The following is a 23,880-nucleotide window of genomic DNA, read 5'->3' on the forward strand; positions in this document are numbered from 1 at the left end:
ATCCTGATCATGTAAAACCTAGTTTGCAGTCTATATTAGAAGTGCTTAATGGGCTGCTGAGCTGCTCCATCCTTGGTCTTTTGGAGTAAAATGTAGGGAAATAATAAATAACACCTCTTGGCCCCAAAAGACGTTGTATGGCTAGTACAGTACTGTCAAGTAGTTAAAGGGATACTTACTTGACTCATTGAGTCAGTAAGTATGTAACTGTAACTAAACTATGTTTTTCTTTGCTGTTTGTAAAGACAACATTCAAACTGACATTCAAAGAAGCATGCAACAGGATCGCGCGTGAAAGCAGCCAACCAATCAGAAGCACACGTTAGCACAGCTATATTTGCATATGCCACTGATTTTCGCTTGCCTCCATGGCTTGGCTGGAAGTAAAACGTTGAGTCTCCACACAGAAACGTCCCAGACAGGCCAATTAAAGCTGCAAGTGAACAGTGGACAAATAAAGACTCTGGAGACTTTTGACATGTCCTGGGAAATTAGAAATTGGTGTATTTCTTCTTCTTCTTCTTCTTCTTCTTCTGTGTTTTGGTTTATGCACCGCAGGCAGGCAGTGTCTGGATTTGTTTTTTAAACTATTTTTGTAATTTTGTGTATTAGACTTTGAGCCACTTTTCCACCCTGATTTTAAAACAAAACAAATGCTTATATTATATTGGCAATATAGTTTTTTTTTTTCATTGCAATATGTTTAAAAACGTGTAAAGAAATTTAAAATATATCTTCACGTTCAAATGTTTGTGATAATGTTTGAAAAACAATGTATTGATTTAGATTTAAGTAGGATAGTTTGGTTAATGTTAACACCAAAGAGATGCATTTATATCCAGTGGTAAAATAAGCATGACATTAGTGTTACTAATTAAAAGTTCCAAAAACACGTGATGTGAATTGTCATTCTAAAACTACATCAAAGTAAGTATCACAGGTTAAATTTGTTCCCTTTTTTTAAACAACCTGATTTAACATTCAATTTTGACAACTTTAATATCCTTTAATATTGGTTTGTTGTGAATAATATGTTTAACATATTACGACGTCTAATGGAGTTTAAATTTGGTATAAAAGTGAACGTCTAGCACACATCGATCATATTTAAATCTCTAAGATTAGACGAAGCGTATACAAATGGTATAAAAATAAACGTCTATTATCGGTTATTTAAACATCCAAGAATAGACGAGGGGAGGGGTAGACGTCTATTAAACGTTTAAGCTTAGACGTCTACAAAAAACTTACGTCTAAGTCTAACCATCTAGACGTCTATTAGACATCTTTTAGACCGAAAAGTGCTCGGTAGGCTATTTTTTTTTCAGTGTTGAAAATGGCTCAATGAGTCAAGTGTTCCTTCAAATCGCATTTTTCAAAAAGAGATGAAAAGCTAACAAACAATTATTGCATTTTGTCTGTCTGAAAACTTGAAATGTTTACTGCTGCAGTACTAGTTTTGACCACCTCTTGCTTGACCTCAAAAGTTGGGAAAGTGTTGTCAAAAGACGTGATTCAAAATTTGCAAACCACTCCACTTTGTTGTATTTATTTATTTTTAATTCCCCATTGATGACACGGGTCACGTTACAGTACAGTCATGTGTGCCACCCGGGCCCCATCTAGCTTACGTGACAAAGTACATCAAACTAGGTCTTCAGATCCACAGCACCACCTCGCGTCGTGAGTCAACCTCACTCGTCTTGCAGTGGTCACCACGCACACACCAAGTAGCCTCGGCATTCCGTTTGACTGAAGGCTGTAATTGGTCAACTGCAACGCTCGTCATCTTTTACCATCCTATTGCGTCATTCTGATTGGCCAGAGGAGAACCAATGGCGCTAGCACGACTGCCATTGGTTGGAAAACTAGGTTAGTGGTCCGACAGGCATGACGGTGAAGAGAAACTGGGTCACCGATTGAAAATCGTTTATGTCACAGTTCTTTTACTTTCTATAACACATTACCCAGTGGCCTTCAATGGATAGTCAAATCCTAGCGGACCAAATGTAAGTATTAAATGAAAACCAGCATGCGTAGTGTCTGTGTTATATATCGAAGACTTTTCTGCTTCTCCGGGGTTCATCCATGATGTATTCGTCGATGTTTTCCCAGCGTTGGGAAGGAGGGACATTAGCTCGCTGGCCAATTCTTGACAGCGAGCGTTCCGCGGCTAGTAGTCAAATGCTATTATTAGTCTATTGGGATAAATTCTAACGTGGCGAAATTAACGCGAAATTACCATAGGTTGGCTTTACGTTTATATTGCTAACCAAATCTTAAAAGACAGCTCTAGAATTTGTAACCCCTGCCTGTATGTTTGTTAAATAGTGCCGTGTCCGGTGCTAACGACCAGGTGAACAAGCTACCTAAAGCTAACACGCTAGCTTTGTAAACAGGCCTTCCCGAGCAACTAGTGCACGTTTTCTTCGACAGCATCGTCTCTGTTGCGAAAACTTCAAGAGCCTACATGAACTATTTCCGTAAAGCACGCGGCGAGGTGTGGTGGCAGCCCACCCTTAACCCCGAATTGCCTGGATACGACAGGCTCATATTTGGTAATGAAAGTCGCGACAGTGTTGGTTGGCACTAGCTATGAAAATGTGACGCCAGTACGGTTGCTTCTCTCTGCAGATGTTTCCATATGATGTTCATCAATTCTGGGTTTTAATATGTAACTGTAGTGGTTTCGGAGGAGACTCACGATTCCAAATGTTTCAAGGCTTATTTATGCTTTATTATTTATTATTTATTTATGATTTATGCACTTGTATTCGTCCACTTGAAGCCTGCATGATCAGATTTTTTGTTACATTTGGGCTGTTAAACATTTTTCTTGTAATTACACATTTTTCTTGTAATTAGTGATCACAGTCCATGCCATGCATTCATGGCCGATGCTTTGAAAAGTCAGTTTAACAATTTCCCCTGGAGCTAAGTTTGGTTTTTGTTTGGTATTTTGTGAACCATTTTTTTTTTGGGATGAAAGATCTCTGTTGACCTGTTGTTCAGCATTGTTGCCAATACCCAGAATAGCAACCGTCACTGTCATCAATCTTGCCAGGAAGGCATCATGATCAGAGCAATGTTCCTGTGACTCAGCAGAACAGTACCATAATTAATTGGTTATAATAAAAAATATATATATGCACAAAACTTTGTGCTGCTTGTAGCTCACAAAATACACTTTTTGTAATCCCACTATTAAATCTTTATATCATATGTAATGAGCAGAACAAGAGTCACAGTTTTATTTGGGTCACATTCAAGTTTGTGGTAACTCCGCAGTGCCAGAAATATCGACATGGGCCAAATATTGTGTCTTGTTGAAGTGGTGGCATTTAAAAAAATCATAGGTTGGATGTCAGTTTTATTTGAGCCACACTTGGAAGTAATATTTATTTAGGTGCGGAGCAGGATTGGAGTATTTTGGGAAATGTGTACTACCAAGCAAAACCAGTTTAAAGAGATTACAGGCATCAGAACAAAGACGAGACAAGATAATTACAACTGCCAACATGCAACATAACGAGTGATTTAAAGTCGTTCCTTTCCTCATGTTAGCAAATAAATAGTCGTAGTTTATTGGTGTTGTATGGAAATAGTTGGCTGCGGTGTAAAAGTTGCACTGCACACACATCATTTAGCAACATGAAATGGTCAAATTGTTAACAGCAGCTCTTGATGTTATTAGAGGCTGATTGTTATGTTGAACAACTTTTATGGTACATGTCACATGATATTCAGTATCATAAAAAAAAAAGGACAATGCCCCATGGAATGATGCCCGCATGCATTTCTATGTTTACAGGCAGCAGATCACTAAGTGTGCCAAATAAAAAACAGTAAAAATTTTTGATTGTCAATATAAATATGAATCTCATCGCCCAAACCAACAGAGTCAAAGCTTTAATGATCTGTCATTGTTTTTTGGGGGGATATATTTATATATACACACACAAACACTGTAGCTTGACCTTTCTCCTTCAACAAGTGTAATAGGCTTCCACCTATTTTTCATATCACAGCTGTTAGAAAATGATCTATACTTAATCATAGAATATAATTGTGCATCATTTAATTTTTTTTTACTGCTGTACAAACAAACTGAAAAAATAGTTTAGCACCTAATTATTTCCACATTTACTTGTAATTCTGCACATTTTGGATTAGAATGTCAATGGTATGCTTGATTAATTTGTATTTCTCAAAGAAGCCATGAGAGCTGAATTTGGATCTAAAAATGTGAACACAATTTGAAATTCCTCATTCTTGTTCAAAATGGTAAAAAACTGAGAGCTTGCTGAAACTTTTAAGATTAAAGCACATCATGACGTTGAATGATTTCTGACAGTAATAGTTAAATGGTGCAATTTATTTTACCCTGTATTGTTCGGGAGAAAATTTGAGTGCAAGTCACGCACATGTGTGGATTGCTGATTATTTTTTGGGGGGGTTGTTTTTCAGTTATTCTCAAATTTTTCTTTGTTGCTGACAAACTCTTACTTTACACTTCAGCCCATTTATCGGTAATATGGTGAAACGGACTGAAAATGTGAACATTAACACAAGTTGATTTAAAGTGTGTGCCCCTTGCAATCCCTAAAATGTCAGCCTAAGGGTCCCTGTACTCATAGTTATAACAATAAAGAAAAGTTAGTCTAATTTGAATCCTGGTGCTCACCAAACCACTGGACCAGTTTAGCTAAATTACTGTTAAGCTTTTTAAAGCCCATTATTAAAGTGCTTGTGTTACCAGTATCATTTGGAGTTACTCACACTCACAAGTGTGGTGGAGCATATTAATAACACATTTGTTCCTTGTGTTAGCTGTCTTTTCCTCACTGTGTGAGTAATGTACATTTTCTCTTTTTCTACTGCTAATAGTGTTGGTCCACGGACAACGGTGCCATAAGCACTGTGGGTACTGTGGGTCTAATGGGAGTGGCAGCCCTACTTATTGGTGGTAGAGATTAGAGAACCTCCCCGGTGGCCCAACATGTTTTTGTAAAAATGTGAAAAAGTTTTGAAATTATTCCCATTTATTCATGATATTATAAGCCATTTACGTAGAGTCTTAGGCGCAATCTTAAAATGTGGTTTTAACAAACACAAAATACCATAAAAATACATATCAGTTGTTTTCACAGTTGTAAAGAATGCACGTTTATTCACTTAGATTAATCAGATCTGAAATGTCAAAACTGCACCTTTCAGAGTGGCCTTTTATTGTGGGCAGTCTATTGCACACCTGTGAGGTGGGATGGACTATCTCGGCAAAGGAGAAGTGCTCACTATAACAGATTTAGGGTGTGTGAACAATATTTGAGAGAAATAGTGATATTGTGTATGTGGAAAACGATTTAGATCTTTGAGTTAATCTCATGAAAAATGGGATTAAAAACAAAGGTGTGTTTATATTTTTGTTGCGTATATTTGTAATGTCATGAAAAAGAAAGAAACTACTGGTGTACTGAGCAACAGACGTCGAACAGCTCGGCCAAGGGTAAATGACAGAAACATTTTGAGAGCTGTGAAGAAACACCCAAAGACAAAAGTGTCAACCTCCACACGGTGGGCGTGAATGCATCATCATAATCCACTGTTTGAAGAGAAATTTGTGAGATGTTATATAGGCTACAGTACAGAGGTAAACCGCTCAGCAAATAAGTTGAAGGCCATATTGGATTTTGCAAAGAAGTACGGTGATGAGCCATAAAGGTTTTGGAACAAGTTTTATGGACTGATTAGACTCGGGTCAAAATCTGGAGATAGAAAGTTTTTTTTTTTTCACCAATCCGCAGATTGTGTTAAATGGCTAAATGGATATGGTGTGGATTGCAAGCTGTAAAATCCATTTAACCATTTATTTTACATCTACATCTGTTTTAGTTAAATCAAGGTGGGAAGTTTTTTTTTGTGCCTGAATGTTTCTTTGTTCATGAATAGGCTTGTTGCAGGTTTTCTGAATGGGTGTAGACCGTAAAAAACAGGAAAATGAAACTTAATGACTTGTTGACGCAGTGATTTTAGGAAAGAATAGATTTGGGATGAAAATTGAGGCTGGCTTGTTTAAGACCATTGAGCCTTGCTGACCCAGTTTTTACTCCAGCACCAGTTCTTTTCAGTGGGCCTGGCACTGTGTTTTTCTTCTTCCTAGTCTAGATCCTTGTTTTCGTAAAATTTAGTAATCCAGCCTTTCTTTAACTGCCAGTCTGACGCTTCTTACTACAATAGTACTTTTCATGTACTTAAACATTCTTGTCACTATATTCCTTTCCATTCCCCACCCCTTTCAATTCTGAACATACAGTACTTTCTTTGTTTTTCTCTCTCTCTCTTTTTTTTTTTTTTTTAACAATAGAGGGATTTTGTCTCAAAGATGTGATATTTATCCTATGCATTATCTAGCAGAAACTAGGCTCCCTCCCTGTTTCTCTGTGTTATTCCAGCTGCATTCAGTCTTGCATTATGGTCAAGATATTTTATGTAAAGAATACGTCTAGATTAATTAACGCAAACACATATTGGGAAAAAAGGCGAAACTGGCCGAAATATAGACATACATAGATAAATTGTAATGGTGCTTTTTCTTGTATGGAACTTTGAAGGTGAAATATGGAATTTCCTGTCTTTTTTTAAATTAATTTATTTATTTTTTACTCGGGACTGCCACCTCTGGCCTAAAGCGTAACAGCAGCCTCTGTGTCGTTTTTTTGTTTTCTTGAAGTCTGAGGCTGAGCTGGAGTTTGGGCTCTGCTCTTTCCCTTCTTTCTTGTGTCATATGCTCGCTAACACCACACTACATATCTGAGGGGACGTGCATGACATCACCCTCCACAGCAACACTCCACAGTTGAGGGGAAGATAAAAGCTCATAGGCGCAGTCGCAGTCATAAAGCCACTTTGCACTCATCTGGGCATTGGTGGGGCATGCATGATGTAGAAAAAGCTTTAACAACATTTTAAATACCGCAAAGCATTTTTAAGTATCTTGCACTTGAAATTCAGTCTGTAATCCAGCATTGTTATTTTGAAATAGAAGGGTATTTTTGTTTTAGTTTTGATTTCCTTCTCACTGGTCTTTTCATCTTTTTTTTCCAGAATTACACTTGCTTTACCTGATTGGGAGCACATTACTTATCTACCAGAGACCACACAAGATTGAGGCTGACCACACTGCTCTATATAGTACTCGGCCAGTCAAGGAGACCTGTTCCTGTTTCTTATCGAGGTAACTCAAATGTCTCTTTCACACACTCATATCAGAAACACTCTGTTGGTAATCACTTACCTTAATTTCCCAAAATTCTTGTTCCATGCATTCGATTAATATAGCATTGCGTACGACCGGTTTAGCTAGCTTGCTGACCTAACAGTAATCCTCATATTTTCACAATACTAGACTAATATAAGTAAGAAAACTTACCCGGCAGTACAAGAGCACGACTGGTCCACAATGCTGTGCTGGTTGAATCTGAGGTAGAGGTCATGGGGTTTCTCAGATTTAGCTTGCGACCTATATGCTTTTGCCTCAATAGTTGTAGTTTCCCCTTCGCTGGATAATGTAATATTATGAATATAACCCTCCACAGCGTATTGTAAACCCATTTGCCTCGATCTGGAGAGAGGAGAGCTATGAACTATGCCGCACGTGAGCGGAAATAACCAGTGTTGTTGAACGGCTGCGGTTATTTAATCTTGACGTTTAAAAACCACGGTTAACCGTAAAACCAGTTAATTGCTGCACATTTAGTGCACACAAAAGGCGCACCTCACTATTGGGCGCACCGTTGAAATTTAAGACTTTTAAAGTGCGCCTTATAGTCGTGAAAATAGGTTGTTATTTATTTATTTTTACATATTTTGTTGTTGCCGCATATTGAATCAGTACGAGAATATTACGCGCTGTAATATTGCGATCAATCACCGAATTAATAATAAAAATAAAAAAAAGGATTCTTGACTCATTGAGCCATTTTCAGCTGTAAAAAGTTAAAATTTTGTCCATAATTAATTTGATAACTTCATTACTATTCATGTACAATTAACACCTTTAAAAACAAATTTTTCCACTAGCTGTCAACTGAAGATGACAACACGCGTGCTGAGGAAGTAGGGAACAAACAATCACCACATTTGTTTTCTGGAGTTGGTCAGCAAACTGAGCCGTGATTGGTCGTTACCTACCTCCTTAGCACAGGTGACGTCATCTTCAGTTGACAGCAACTGCAATTTTTTTATTTAATAATAATAATTAAATTAAAAAAAATTTGAAAGCATTGTACATAAAAAATCTAAATTAAGTTATCAAATTCATTCTGGACAAAATATTAACTTTTTATTGCTGAAAATGGCTCAGTGAGTCAAGTATTCCTTTAACACCCTTAGCAAGAATTATTTTCCTGTTGATTCCACAAGCAATAGAGCTGACTACATGATGCAATTCTGTACTACGTGCATTTTTCCATGTACGTTTTCAGATGCAAAGCATAGTTACAGTCAGACGGTTTATTTATTTGTTTGTCTCTTTGTTTGTTTGTGTGTTTGTTTGCTTGCAGTTGAGGGTTCAAGAGTGGATGGAAGGAGATGATTTTAACACAGAGGCTGTGATGAACATCTGTGGTGAGTCACTGAAATATCTTCTAATTCGTAGATTAACACCTTAGCTGTTCACAATGGGTGCTCCTGCAAGCCTCTGGCCAATAGTTTTCAGACTGGATTCGGCTTCGAATATCCTGCCCTCCATCTGCAGATGTGACGTAATGTGAGCATTGTGTACGTGAAGAAGGGTGTGTGCAGTTTAATTTTTCGTCAACAGATGGCAGTCACGATTCTAAGTAGAATTTTCTGCGTTTAGTAGCTCTAATAGACTTAAGAGACACAATACCAGACTTTTGTATAATTAACGAAAAGGAACAAATTAAGTAAAACTGAAATTGAAAAAACATTTTTGTAAACTGGATAAAATAGTGTTTAAAAAAAGTATTTGTTTAGTTTAAAAAAATAACTGAAACATATTTGCAAAATAAAACCGCATATTTACAGCGAAAATGGCCTTAATTTTTTCTTTGTCAGTTAATTCCATACATAAGCTTTTAAGAATGTATTAACTTAGACTTGGCCGGTTTTACCCTTGTTTGTTTAGTATAGCGTAAGCAGACAGTTTTTTTATTTTTATTCTTGATTTGTTTTTATTCGGGATTTTAATGAAGAGTCTACATTGATTGATTGATAGGGATTGAAATGACGACAAACCAGATTTACACAGACTGTTATTAAAATAATGATCTACCAGTTTAATAATAATTATTTAAAAAATAATCCTTACTTTCTAATGTCATTGTTAAGCCTTTTGGCAACTGAATCACTGCATCTGCCATGTCATTACTCGTCTGATTGAGCGTACTTGGAGAATCATAGGCCGCTAAACAAACCGGTCTACATCTTGAGGAACGTGTTGTTTTTATTTGATCATAAGAGTATACAATTTTGCAGTGTAGCATTCCTATTTGCTAAAAACAAAAGTTATGGTGGATTCCGTAACGGCAAAATACATATTAAAAGTGGAGTTTTATGGGTTACTGTCTTGTACAACAGATTTTCTACAATCTCATCAGACGTATTAATGCCTACATGTTTTCCTCAGTTGTGGTGCCATATCAGCAATTGTGCTTTTTTCTGTCAGATGACCTGATGGCAGACCAAAGGATGGACATCTCCTCTACAATGACTGACTTCATGTCCCCCAGCTCTACCGACCTCATTTCCAGCTCTATCAGCACTCCTGGCATGGACTACTCTCGGAAGAGGAAGGGCAGCACCACAGAATATCAGTGAGTAAATAAGGAACAACAACGAAGAAAGAAAGAAAGAAAACTTAAAGCGAAAACAAAAGTGTATGTATAATATACATGCATACGTAGTGGCGGACGTACACTTTATTCCCTGGTGCATAGTTTTCGCAACAAGAAATAATTGAATGACAAACTCTACATGCTTTTTTTCCCAATAGATTTTTTTTGTGGAAAATTATTAGCATCTAGCAATTGCAGCGTAATTGTGTGAAGAAAATTGAAGGTCTGTAAACATGAATACACAATAAGAACTGACGTATAAATTTGTGTTTCTTTGCAGGATCGATGGCTTCTCATTTGAGTAAGTTCAAACATTCAGCAATCACAATGCATTGAATATATTAGATTCAGTGGATTCTTTATAAACGTAAACTTACTGTACTGAGTGCAAAAAAAATTATACCAAGCTTTCCTGCACTTTTGCATTTTATTTGAATGTTCCTAAAACTTGTATTGTCTCTCCTCCTAATTAGTGATATGGACCCAGACAAAGATAAACTGGGAAGGTAAGATGCCACCATTGCATAAAATGTTACATTCAGTAATACATTTCTGAAAAGAAAAAAAAATAATGTGTAGGGTCTATACTTAAAATACATTGGAATTGTTGACTTGTGATGTGGCAGTATTAGTCAACGAATCATTTGCATTTATTTATTTCACTTTTTTTGACATGCTTCTACTTCCCCATTTCGTAACCGATTCTCATTATTCCAACTTCACCATATTCCAAAGATTCATGCCTTGTAGGGTACTATTTTTCTCATTTCAACATTTTACAGTTTTCCCAAAATGTCACATTTTGCACAACAAAAAATTCCTATTTATTCCCCTTGAAACATTCAACAAACACAAACTAACTAAAACCTGCAGGGCTCCGACCCTAGAGGACCTGGATTGCACAACCCTGCTCTAGATATTTATTAATTTACCTGCTAATTTGCTGATTTGACTTCTGTAAAAAATGTACTGTACACCAAAGCGTTTTTTTCTGGTGTATGGTGCTTACACAATACTAGCTTAGCAATTAACATTGCCCTTTTGTCCTCCCTCTGTCCGTGATTCTACTCCTCGCTTGCCTTTAGCGATAATGCTTATTACAAATTAATCTTATTTGCCGCCACGTAGGTGATGATTAATTACTTTGGAGACAGGCTCTGCACTGCGGGAGAATGGTGTTTAGCTGTGCCAATTAGCAAGCGCAGCTCGTAGCTTGTGCCTCGGTGTGGTGCGTGTCAGTGCAAAGTATTCCCCAGTTAACAAGCAGCAGCTCGGTGCTGGTTGGTTTGCATGACCTGCCATGAATTTCATGCTGCTTCAGATTGGAGAGCTTGGCGGAAGAGAAGGGAGACAGCATTTACGTGTGAGATAGTTGATACAACAGAATCTGGGTCAGTCAGGACTGCTGCTGCTGCTGCAAAGAAAAACAAGCTTTGACAATCACGTTATTGGGTTTTCTAGAATCGTGATAATGATCAAAAATTGTTCAGCCCTAATTTGTACTGTCAAAATATAAATATAATTTGGCCAGGAACATCAACTCTTGAAGAATATTTGTGACCTTGTATTCACTGCACATATATTTATTTTCTCAGTGACCATCCAGGCCGAATAAAGAATGCCAGGTATATAACTTTTTTTTCTTTCTCTGTTGTTGTGTGTTGCTTTTCCGCCCACATAAATTGTCGAAAAATGTGGTAATGGTTAGTGTCTTTTAATTGCTATCCCGCTATTAAAAAAACAGGACATCATTTCAAATTGACAAAATGCACAAACATAAATTATGTTTCAGTGACTGTTGGAAAATAGGCAGAAATGTTGATCACGTGTTAATGCTTAAATTTCCTCTATGCTTCTTCACAGAGAGGCTCACAGCCAGATTGAGAAACGTCGAAGGGACAAGATGAATAGCTTTATTGATGAGCTGGCGTCACTGGTGCCCACATGTAATGCTATGTCCCGTAAACTGGACAAGCTCACAGTTCTTCGCATGGCTGTTCAGCACATGAAGACACTCAGAGGTTAGAATGGACTACAATCACTTACTACTGATTGTTGTATAATGTACAAATAAATAGCTGCCTTAAACGCATTGCATTATATACATATTTGTATATTTTCAAAATTGATACGATACATTCCTGTTGCTCAAGACAAAACTGCAAATTTATTATTATTTTTAATTAAGAGTTTAAAGTTTGTACACACCTGGTGGAAAAAAATACTCAAATATTACATCACTATTGTAACCCCAAAAAACAAACAGATGTCCTTATAATTGAAAGTTTGTTTTTAGTTTGAAGTTGTCATCTAGCCACGTGGTCAGATGACATCATGTCCATAAATAAGCAGTGCAGCTTATGTACTGTACTTATTTTCATCTATCAATGTATGGAAGGGTACATCACATTGTATTTTGCTGGCAAACATACATACACAAGATAGCAGCGGCTCGGAAGTACAAATGATAGCAGCAAGTGGTTTATTAGACAACAAAATCCAGTGACCTCAACAAAAGTAAAGGGTTGGTCGTCAAGCCCCCTTCATTTTCATGATGAAATCACAGATCGTTTAGCCGTCGGGTCATCTCTGGCAATTTTTTTTTGCACTTTTCAAATGCAGCAGCGATGGGAACAAGCCCCAAATTTTTCTTAGTGGCTGGTTTCGGGGCAGTTTCTTTATCAGCTTTGTAGGCTTTCAAAACACTGTCATAGCATGGTGATGTTTTAAATGGCTGATATATTTGGTGCAAATAGCATGAAACTGTCTTCCTGGGAAAACAGTCAAATAATATCACATGATCGGTTCCATGTTTGCTTAATGTGAGCACAATGCACTTTTAAGAAAGGAGAGATTGATTTGCTCAATGAGGACTCCCACATGATCAACGCCATGTTTGTTGTGAGTGATGGTCAGCAAGCTCAGAGGAAGAGATTTTACAAAGGGCCATATTCAACTGATGATCTCTCCAACCAAACGTACCGACAGCAAAGTATGGCTTATGGATTTTCATCTTCATTCTTGGATTTTTTTTAACGTTATCGGATTTACCAATATGATATCATAATTCCTAATATTGGCCCACTAATTATCGTGTCAATATTTATCGTGCATCCCTACTTAAGACTAATCTGCAATAAATAATGAGTATTGTAAATGTTAACAAAGTATTGCATACTATTATTCCATTACTTTTAAATCAATTTCCAAAATGTCAAAACACCAAACTTAATTATTTTGTTTAACAAGTTTAACAATTTTCGAAATTTATTTTAAAACAACTTTTGGATGACGTTTGATGTCAAAATATGAGCACATAGCCATTGGTCCTTCTTTTCAACAGTTATTGTTTTAGTCGGATCAGTCACCCAAGACATCAACGTGTATATTCAATAGAAATGTTTTAAATGATTCCTGGTTTGTAATAACATTGTTTACTCTTGTGTGCAGGAGCCGCAAATCCATATACAGAGGCCAACTACAAACCTTCCTTCCTTTCAGACGATGAGCTGAAACATTTGATACTAAGGGTGAGTGCTACACAGTCGTGAAACCTCAAACTTTCAGGAACTGTAGAAAGACAACTGGAAAGTCTGAAAAAAAAAAGTGTATAATACATCATGAAACTATTACTCATTTTTGCAACATTGCAAGACTATAATGAATTTGTTTGAAAGAAAATCTGAATTTTTTTGTGTGCATGTTGACATACCTTTTGCAATCAGTTTTTTGTTTTATGCCATAGAAAATATTAACCCTTAAAGGAAGATGAATCATTTCTTGAGAGAAAACAATCTGTTGGTGTACTCATTTGTTTAGCACTGTATGTTGAACTGTTTCCAAAATTGATATGCTGCAGTATCTGTTTCATAATCCAGGCTTCTGATGGTTTCCTGTTTGTGGTTGGATGTGATCGAGGAAAGATTCTTTTTGTTTCGGAATCTGTTTACAAGATTCTTAACTACAGCCAGGTATGCATTGAATATGTACATTATACCAAATAAAATACTTGTGATGTTATAAAGCTTGCGATGTATCCTGTCAACCTGTACAAGTACAAAATAATTCTCACTTGTTTGTTTGTGTTTGACATTGTCACTCTTAGTAGTCTATGTATAAACCTACTCAATAATGCTACAGAAACGCATTGTAAGACATACAATGTGATTTGGTGTAATAACCAAGTGACACAAATTACATTTACCTATTGCTTTCTTTTTTTCAGAACGACCTCATAGGTCAGAGTCTCTTTGACTACCTACATCCTAAGGACATCGCCAAGGTCAAAGAACAGCTGTCTTCTTCCGATACAGCCCCACGAGAGAGGCTTATTGATGCTAAAAGTAAGCCATTATTTGAGCAGCCGCATATGTGCACCTCTGGATATAATCGTTAATGTAGCTATGATGCGGAATACGAGCGTGCCGTGTATACTGAACATTAAGCGAATATCAAACATACAGCAAACTTTTAGCCGCTTGCATCGAGTAATATATGTGATGGTGGCGTTAGTGGTGTCTCGCCGTTTACTTCCTTTGTCAATGGTGTACAGTGCCTGTTTGTTAGTAACAACAGTGCTTGTAACTGCGCAAACGACATATTCCACATGAAAAAGCGCACACGCCTGTTCTTTTTTTTTTTTGCCATGAAGGAATTCCATAGTTCTTTAATCCCTGCGTAAGCGCGTTGCGCCCGCTTATAGTTTTGCTTTTCACTGTGTCCATATGACTCGCCAAAAAACACACATTTTAACTCGCAAACTGTGACGTGTAACCATTTATTTCGAAACCATAATATATAAAGTATGTGTGTACATGTATATACAGTATGTTTATGTAGGTATGTATGCATGTATATAAATATGTATGTATGTGTATATGTCCATATATTTCTGAATATTTTTGTTTGCTGTAGCATCCAAAAATGTTTAATGCTCATTTAGTTTCTAAACGTTTTTTTCTTCTTCTTTTTTTTCAGCTGGTCTTCCGGTGAAAACAGACATCACGCCAGGGCCATCTAGACTTTGCTCTGGTGCCAGACGGTCATTTTTCTGTAGAATGAAGTGCAACAGGCCATCTGTCAAAGTAGAGGATAAAGACTTTCCCTCAACCTGCTCAAAGAAAAAAGGTAGTGTTTTGCAATCAATTCCCTGTACTTGATATGCTGCCATGGGATTTATTGTAATTGTTTTATTTCTAGTCAATCTTTTTCCTTTGTCGTCATAATTTTGATATACACTCATTTTAGCTGCCACCTTGTGAAAATGATTGTCCCTCTTTCTATTTTAAAAATGCCACATCCTTGTTATGACCAGGACTCACGCTTCACTTAGCTCATGGGCATTACACAACAAAGGAAGTTGGCCTCTTTAAGTGTATATCTATTTAATTATACATCTGTCCATTTTGTGGAAAGATACAAATATAAAAGAAATGTAGTGCAGTGTTAGACGGAAACCCTGATCTTAATGCAATTGTTTTTTTATAGCATTGCATATGATTAGTTCGACAATAGTAATTGCTAACTGTCCATGATTAACCTAGTGTAATTTACTGTAGCATTTAGTACCATGAAACTGCAAAGATGGTGGGCCACATTTACTAACAGCGCATATGCACAATCTTGTGCTCCAATTGTAGTTTATGGATGTTTGACGCACAAATCTGACCAAAATGGCTTGTATATTTTCTGTCGCTTCCAATATAAATTTCATGAATTTTATTTTATTTTAACTACAAAAATGCCTTTTTGCTGTACTGTAGTTATTCCTTTCTACTGGAACAACTCATGCTCATTCTTGGCTTTTGATTAATTTTTTTCTGTGCACGTTTTGTGTTCTACATTCTCTAATATTTAAGGAATTAAAAATGATTAACATCATTATTATACAGTGAGGTTAATAAGTATTTGACCACACTGCGATTTTGCAAGTTCACCCACTTAGAAATTATGGAGGGGTCTGAAATTTTCCTCATAGGCTGATTGATGTCCACTGTGATAGACACAATCTAAAATAATAAAAAAATCCTTATTTACAGCACTAACATACAAATAAATTCTCTAAAGATCATACTATGTGATTTCCGTATTTTTTTATTTTAGATTGTGTCTCTTATATTAGACATGCACCTATGGGGAAAAATTCAGACCCCTCCATAATTTCAAAGTGAGTGAACTTGCAAAATCGTAGGGTATTCAAATACTTATTTTCCTCACTGCAAAATATCAGCACTATTGTTTGTTTGCACTATTTTCCACTGGGAGTGCTAACATTGAATTCTGACTTGAGATTTTAACAATAAATGTTTAACTAGTTTTGTTTTATCTCTATTTTCACAATTAGCTTCTCTAGTAGAGTATATACGTAAATAACCTATTCAGAAGTGATTTATTTTTTAAATTATTACAAATGTTTTCATTTTATATTGTGGTATATAATATCTAATGCTGAATATAGCCCATTGAGTGTAAATATTGAACTACTGTTGCTGAAGTGTTTTAACAAAAACTAAATTTTTATTTTTGACAAAAGTGGGAGGTTTGTTTAAAAACATTCAAATCATTCTCGTACAGTTTATGACTTGAAAATTATGCTCAGCGCAATTTGCATAGACTATAAATTCAGAGAAGTACATCATTTGCATAATAATTTGGAACACACAAGCTTGCCCAAATTTGGAATTAAGTGCTTTTGTAGCAAGCAGTCTACTAGAAAGTAACAAGATTGTTTTTCCTGCTGGTTGGTTCATGAGGTACTTTGAACTCTGAGCACTCTGAAATCTCTCTGCCAGCTCATCTCCTATTGAATTCACATTCATTTGTGACACTGCTCTCAAATTGAAAGTTTTTCAATTTTAACTCTTGTATTCTTATTACAGCTGATCGCAAGAGCTTCTGCACGATCCATAGCACGGGATACCTAAAAAGTTGGCCGCCCACAAAGATGGGTCTTGATGAAGACAATGAGCCTGATAACGAAGGCTGCAACTTGAGCTGCCTGGTAGCCATTGGTCGACTACACCCGCATATTGTCCCCCAGCCCAGCTTGGCAGACATCAGGGTGAAGCCCACCGAGTATGTTTCACGGCATGCCATTGACGGCAAATTTGTCTTCGTTGACCAGAGGTAAGACAAAGCTATGCAAATTATCAGATCAAACTTTTGCAATCTTCAAGATGTACTTTGTAACAGTTTGCCCAAAGATATCTTTACAATAGCCTTTTTATTTGACTATTTATGACTAAAACATTTTTAATTAGTAGATTAACACCTTAACTTTTCATAATGGGAACTTCTGTAAGCCTCAGGTTTGAATTTCCCGCCCCCTGTCTGCAGATGTGATGTCATCTGCGCTTTGTGTATGTGAAGAAGGGAAAATGCAGTTTCATTTTTCAGCCACAGGTGGCAGTAGCTATTCAGAATAAAAAAATTGTGTTCAGTAGCTTTAATATTTGATTTGTCACCACTTTCAAAACCCCATTTCCTGATTGATCTTTAAACCTGTTTTGTTTGGGGATGTGCTGCAAGACGTACCCCAACTTTTTCTTCAAAAGTGTAAATTAGTCTGTGGAAGCTTTGGTTGAGGAAGCTAAGACGAGTCATGCAGGCTACTGGCCAAGTTTATCCCTGCTGGCATGTTCAACGCTATGGATGGGTTCCTTTCACATTTGAACCGGTTCAGTTCCGATTCTCTATACCTGGGAATTGCTACCAGTACTCACCAGTACCAATTTTCGGTACATTTGTTCCGTTGTTTGTGGTAATAAATGTTTATTTATTTAACAATAACCTCAACAAAAAAAAATTCAGTTGAGCAATTATTTCTTAATGTACAACATTTGACAAGTAACATCATGAATTGAAAACAAATGAGCCGAAGATGGAGTAAAAAATAAAGGCATAACATTTTATAAATAACAAATGAAAAATGGTGCAAACAAACAAATTAATATTACAAAATACAAAGTGCGAAGCGACATTCATTGCAATAAACATATGGGGCATTATGACTGTTTTTGTGGTTATACTGTACATTTCAAAATTAGCTGTGAGTACTACATAAAGTCTACATTATTATTTTTTTCTTCTCTCTCTTTTTTTTATTTTATTTTTTAAAGAGCAACGGCCATTCTAGCCTACCTACCCCAGGAGCTGCTAGGAACTTCCTTCTATGAGTATTTCCACCAGGATGATATCGGCCATTTGGCAGAGTGCCACAGACAAGGTATTTGAAAAATCTGATGAACTCAAATCAAGTAATCAACTATCAAAGTTTTAACACTGGATGACAATTAATATACCTTGGTATCTTTTGATCCAAAAAGTATTCACAGTGTTTTACTTTTCCCACATCTTGTTAAATAACAGCTATTATTATTATTATTTTCCCCCTCAAAATTCTGCACACAAGACCTGATAATGCAGTGATCCCAACCTTTGAGTCAAGGGGTGATAACAAATCTGTTGTAGTGTACTTATTTATCAGAGTAGTGCATGTACCAGTGTTGTGCAACAGTGACTAAAACAACAAAGAGAATGCTGAGGTCCCACAAATCAATTCATTTATTTATTCTATTTACTGTTATAGTGCTGCAGATGAGAGAGAAGATTAGCACCAACTCTTACAAATTCAAGATCAAAGATGGTTCTTTCATCACACTAAGGAGTCGATGGTTCAGCTTTATGAACCCCTGGACCAAGGAGGTGGAATATATTGTCTCCACTAACACCATTGTGTCGTAAGTGGCAGAGGACATTAGACAGGATGTCCGAAAGTCTTGTGAAACAGATCATTTCCACATGGTTCTCTCTCTAGGTGTCCCGTGGTGGAAGGAACAGATTACACTCAATCTGCTGCCTCCCCACAGAGTATGGACAGTGTTCTCCCTTCGGAGGGTAAGCTGAAAATGCTGTCTGGCATTATATGAACAGGCAATGGTTGCTACTGTCGACTTGTTAAAACCCTCCTCTTCTGGGTCGCTGTTGAATAGTAGGTGGAGGAAGACGGGCATTGCAGACGGTGCCTGGCATTCCTGGTGGCACCAGAGCAGGAGCTGGAAAAATTGGAAGGATGATCGCAGAGGAAGTGATGGAGATCCAAAAGTAAGAGCACATTGCTGTTGTAACATTTGTATTGCATCCTAAATGGGAATTCATAATGAGGAGGAGGCAGACTGCTTATGTGGTGTATGAGAAGCTTTATTTGCTCTTTTGATATTCCTTTTTGTGTTTTCTTCCTATTGGCAAGTCATTCCCTGTTTTTGATTGTAGGATCCGAGGCTCCTCCCCATCCAGCTGCGGTTCTAGCCCGTTGAACATCACCAGTACCCCTCCACCGGACACCTGCTCTCCTGGGGGAAAGAAGGTAGCACACAACCTTTTTTTAAATGAATTTATTTAGATTTGGTAACATTTTCACCTAAAAACATTGTGATATTGAGAGCCGAATGTTCTCTCATCAGATTTCAACAGATTTTCACTTGGAGTAACTGATCAGTTGTGTCATGTTGATAGATTCACAATGGAGGGACACCTGAGCTGGCCAGCACTGGGATCCTTCCTGGGCCTGATTCTGTTGGGTACCCCTACTCCAACCAGTCCATCATGAGTGAGTCTTTCACGCTAGCACCACACGACACAGCTTCTGTTGCGTTTCCATTGCAACAGGCGCCCAGCAAAAACTGGGAGGGTTTAGGGTGGGATCACGGACTCAAATGCACAGAAGCTTTCACACCAGATATCCATTTCTAGGTTTAAGCTGGCGAGACAGCTGCCCGTTTGCCGTCAATGCAGAGTATTTTGGCGAACAGTGTGTTTGCGGAATAAGAAATAAACAATCAATCTCGGGGGTTTGAAACCAAACCTTCTAAAAAAAAATTGTTCAAACTGTTATGTCATCAATCCATAATTATTGATTATTTGATAGTTATCGCAGCATACACAGGAAGTCCGCTAACCTGTTTTTTGGGTTTGGTCATATGGTGATACGTATTCAACGTGTGACGGTGTCATTGTGATGTTAATTGCCCAACATGGCGGCACCCTGAGATTGCATTTAAGTTTTTTTTTCTTAGATAACCTCTCTGTTTTCTAAATCTGAGCAGTGATTGGTTGTTTCCTGTGCCCTGAGCAACTGTGATGACATTTTCAATTAACAGCAAATGGCAAAATGACCGCCCAGTGAAAAAAATGGCTGGATTTTGCTGCTTAAAGGGGAAGTCAACCTTAAACATTTCTTGACAATAATATGTTATATGTGACCTCACTAGTCTAAACATGAACATTCTGATTAATATTACATTTTTGGAATATGGGTTATGAAGCAAAAGCCAGGGGGCGGCCATTTTGCCACTTGCTGTCGACTGAAGATGACATCACAGTTGCTCAGGGCTCAGGCAACGGCCAATCACAACTCACCTGTTTCTGAAGCGGAGCTCTGATTGGTTGTTATCTGAGACCTGAGCAACTGTGATGTTATTTTCACTTGACAGCAAGTGGCAAAATGGCGGCCTTCTGATATTGATAAAAACTGCTGGATTTGGCTGCTTAACTCATTCTCCACTAACGCAATACCAACCACAATACCATATGTAGATTAGTGAGGCTGCATTAAAAATATTATTGTCAAGAATTTTGGGGGCGGTTGACTTCCACTTTAATTCAAATTCCACAAACATAATATTAATCAGAATACTGTGTTAAGACTAGTGTGATCACATCCAATATATTATTGTAAAGCAAATGTTTGGGTTGACTTGCCATTTAAACGCGTACTCATTCAGTTGGACTAATTGTCTTTTGGCATCCCTCAATTCAGGCGACAACTCCCACCTGAGTATCGACATCATGGATGATCCCGGCTCCAGCAGCCCCAGCAATGACGAGGCGGCCATGGCTGTCATCATGTCCCTTCTGGAGGCGGATGCTGGCTTGGGTGGCCCCGTGGACTTCAGCGATCTGCCCTGGCCTTTGTGAAGAAGATGTGAGAGAGCGAGAAAGAGAGCAAGAGAGAGACCCCTCACAGCACCAGAGCCGCCGGTAGAGAGAGTTGAGTCAAGATGACATGGCTTTCCTGTTCAATATTCTTTGCTGTTTCCTGCACTCTGTTGCCAACTACACTGCAAACGTGTCATTCTGAATGAAACAGAAATGGAGATTTTCAACATAAGTGCTTCAAGGTGAAACCAAAAGATGTAAAGAATGAGCACTTTTGCAGTGGCAGTTACTTCCACACTTGGACTTTTCTCCAAATAGAGCAGTGAAGTTAGGCTAGCAGTGCTGTGTCTGCTGACGGACAGGCTTCTTTCTCGAACTGGCTCTGGGCCTCTCAATCAGCTGCTGAGCCACAAGCAACACCAAACTCGGAAACGATCAGCGCTTCGAAGCGATATTAGTCACCGAGTGTACAATGTGGTGTTTTGGTTGACATGGGAAAATGGTCACAACAGTTAACCTCTGGATGAGCGTTGCTATGGAGACACTTGACTCCAACAATTCCACATGAAGGTGTATTCCAGTTGTGCGGATATCCGAAAAAAACATCTGTCTCTTGTTTCCTACTAGAACGTCCACTTGGTCAATTGCGGATTGCGTCTGGGTTTGAGCGGCTCGTTAAAAAACAACAACAAAAAAACATCTAAAAAGTTGTACTTAGTGTACCTTTTGAAGCTCAACCGTGTTTCTCTTGTGCACATTTTAGCTGCCGATCCTGATGGAGAAGGGGAAAAAACATTGTGGCCCTCTTGTAACTCTCCCACAAGCAAAGAAATTGTTCAGATGTGACGAGAGCAGTAGCCTGCTGTGTTTAAGGGTCACATTCAGACCACATATTTTGCAATGCCCAAAAACACACACACAGTGCTCTCATCATTCAGTTTGACATTTGCACTTTGTCCAGGCAAGCTAATTAGCATCAAACTCAGACATTAAAGTTGTTGACTGTGTTGTCAGTCACTAAACTAATAAAACACCTGATGGCTACACACTGTAAATCTTGAACCCTAAAATGCAGACTCTCGCCCGACACCCCACACGTATTTTTATTTATTTTTTCATTTAAACAATTTTTTAATAGCCACGGCACATCTATTAACAAGTAAGTGTTAGGGCCACACTGAAAAGAAGTTGTACGATTATTAATTTAGCAATTTTTTTTTCTTTGTTTGGAATAAGTAATGTTAAAGTATAAAGTTATTTTCTGAGAAAAAAGGTATTCTACGTTTTTATTAAGTTATTTTTTTAAATAATATTATGAGAACAAAGTTGACATTCATTATATTACTATTACTGCTTTTTTGTGGCTTTTCCCCTAACAGCATCACTTTATTTTCGTAAGTATATAATCTTTTTTTTTATTATAAATAAATAAAAATAATCTCACAAGAATAAAGTCTGTTTTAAGAAAAACAATTATACTTCTATGTGTATAAACGTCTACACGTAATATACGTCAATATGAAAGCATATTGAAAAATGAGAAATACTAACGTAATATAATTTTTCAAAGAAAGAAAACCATTTTGTGAGTATATAAATTATAACTGAATATTTAGGACCAATTGGCAATGAGGATTGCCACATGAAGCAAAACATTCTAACAATCATTTTCTTCATGTTACAATTTAAGGCTTGTAACATTACAAATTTGTTAGCATAATTTTATAAATGTGTTCCATTATTGCATTTTTTGTGGTTAAATTACAACTTTATGCTTGTAACATTTGAGTTATCTTGTCAATGTTATGCAGTGTGGCCCTAATATTATTTTGTGCACCCCCAGGGTAAATTTGACTGCAGAAGAAAATCTTCAATTTGATCTATTTAGCATTTGAGACACAAGCACAAGCGTACTACATGAAACTGTCAGTGCAAAAAAAAACAATAATACTGTAACCTAACACTTTTACATAGACTGAGTAAGTGTTAAAAACAGCAACAAAAACAACAACAACTAAAAAATAAGATTCAAGTGCAAGTAATCCAAGTAGTCCAGTAATGATTTTAGTTTGCCATCCCGTCAGTGATAATAAAATGTCTCGTGACCTTGTCACCTGGCTGCTGCTAACGAGCCGTTTGATTTGAAGCTTAGCGGCTCTCGCCGCCCGCCCGAATGGAGACCATACAGTACAACACTTGAGTACATCCAAAAGGTCGTATGCATGTAAAAGTGTTATAAAACATTTGTAGGGCAAACACCACCACTCAAAATGGATGCACTTTTTGTAGAGCCTTGGAATTGTCAAAGAAGTTGTAATTAAATATAATGAAAGCAAATCTTATCTGACGCGTGTCTGAGAAGTTCCAGGACTGCTGCCACAAAAGATGGATTTTAGACATATGGACCAGGTGTAATGGTCAAAGAGAGAAATAGAAAATGGATCATGTGGAAGGGAACACTTTATATTAAATTGTCATTTGTCTTTTGTAACAGCAGTCTTGGAACATTGTACAGCGAGCTATTTATACGTGGTGATGGGAAAATGAAGCTTCATGAAGCACTTGTTATATTTTTGTACTCCTCTAGACGGCGCTCTTAGTTTCAAGCTGCAAGTGGACATGTAATCACTTTGCATTGCACTAGCCTTTATCTAAACCAAGAGCACCATATAGACTAAAACAATATTGTAAGTGGTTCGTGAAGCTTTATTTTCCCGTCACTACTTATAAGTGGCCCACAATTCAACAGAATCGTACAAATCAATAGAAAACAAAAATAAATGGGACCAAATTTTGGAAGGTTTTACAAAAAAGTGTTTACAAAATGTAAAGAAAAAAAAAAGAGAGAGACTGATCCACAAAATGCTACTGGAACATCCAATGAATGACCATCAGGTCACCTATTATTTGGTTTACACTTTTGGCTGCTTATAAATTCTGAGGGGAAACTAAGATACTGTTTTTGTGTAAGAATGGAGGGAAAAGTAAAATAACCCAGAAAATCTCAGTTACAGAGAAAGAAAATTGCAATTTTCGTTCCTCTTCACAACCCAAGTGCACTAGATTTAATCCCAATCAGCCACAATAT

The 23,880-nt window shown here is 37.3% G+C and overlaps 1 protein-coding gene across 1 annotated transcript in view; it reads left to right on the plus strand.

Annotated features, from left to right (window-relative positions):
• Positions 1–1,870: 1,870 nt before the first annotated feature.
• Positions 1,871–23,880, plus strand: part of bmal1a (basic helix-loop-helix ARNT like 1a) — a 22,835-nt gene continuing 825 nt past the window's right edge. The window contains exons 1-20 of the mRNA XM_086073228.1: positions 1,871–2,009; positions 7,105–7,234; positions 8,562–8,625; positions 9,689–9,836; positions 10,138–10,158; positions 10,331–10,363; positions 11,453–11,482; positions 11,721–11,878; positions 13,308–13,387; positions 13,736–13,828; positions 14,083–14,200; positions 14,835–14,984; positions 16,736–16,982; positions 17,975–18,081; positions 18,445–18,595; positions 18,673–18,752; positions 18,848–18,959; positions 19,128–19,221; positions 19,371–19,464; positions 20,674–23,880. The exon at positions 20,674–23,880 is cut by the window's right edge and continues 825 nt beyond it. Coding sequence (XP_085929354.1) covers positions 8,580–8,625; positions 9,689–9,836; positions 10,138–10,158; positions 10,331–10,363; positions 11,453–11,482; positions 11,721–11,878; positions 13,308–13,387; positions 13,736–13,828; positions 14,083–14,200; positions 14,835–14,984; positions 16,736–16,982; positions 17,975–18,081; positions 18,445–18,595; positions 18,673–18,752; positions 18,848–18,959; positions 19,128–19,221; positions 19,371–19,464; positions 20,674–20,831 — 1,920 coding nt within the window. The 5' untranslated portion in view covers positions 1,871–2,009; positions 7,105–7,234; positions 8,562–8,579 and the 3' untranslated portion in view covers positions 20,832–23,880. The remainder of the gene's footprint in view (positions 2,010–7,104; positions 7,235–8,561; positions 8,626–9,688; positions 9,837–10,137; positions 10,159–10,330; positions 10,364–11,452; positions 11,483–11,720; positions 11,879–13,307; positions 13,388–13,735; positions 13,829–14,082; positions 14,201–14,834; positions 14,985–16,735; positions 16,983–17,974; positions 18,082–18,444; positions 18,596–18,672; positions 18,753–18,847; positions 18,960–19,127; positions 19,222–19,370; positions 19,465–20,673) is intronic.

The sequence above is a fragment of the Leptonotus elevatus genome, chromosome 4 (assembly GCF_054856555.1).
Source record: "Leptonotus elevatus isolate MCC_2025b chromosome 4, RoL_Lele_1.0, whole genome shotgun sequence".
NCBI classification, from domain to species: domain Eukaryota; kingdom Metazoa; phylum Chordata; class Actinopteri; order Syngnathiformes; family Syngnathidae; genus Leptonotus; species Leptonotus elevatus.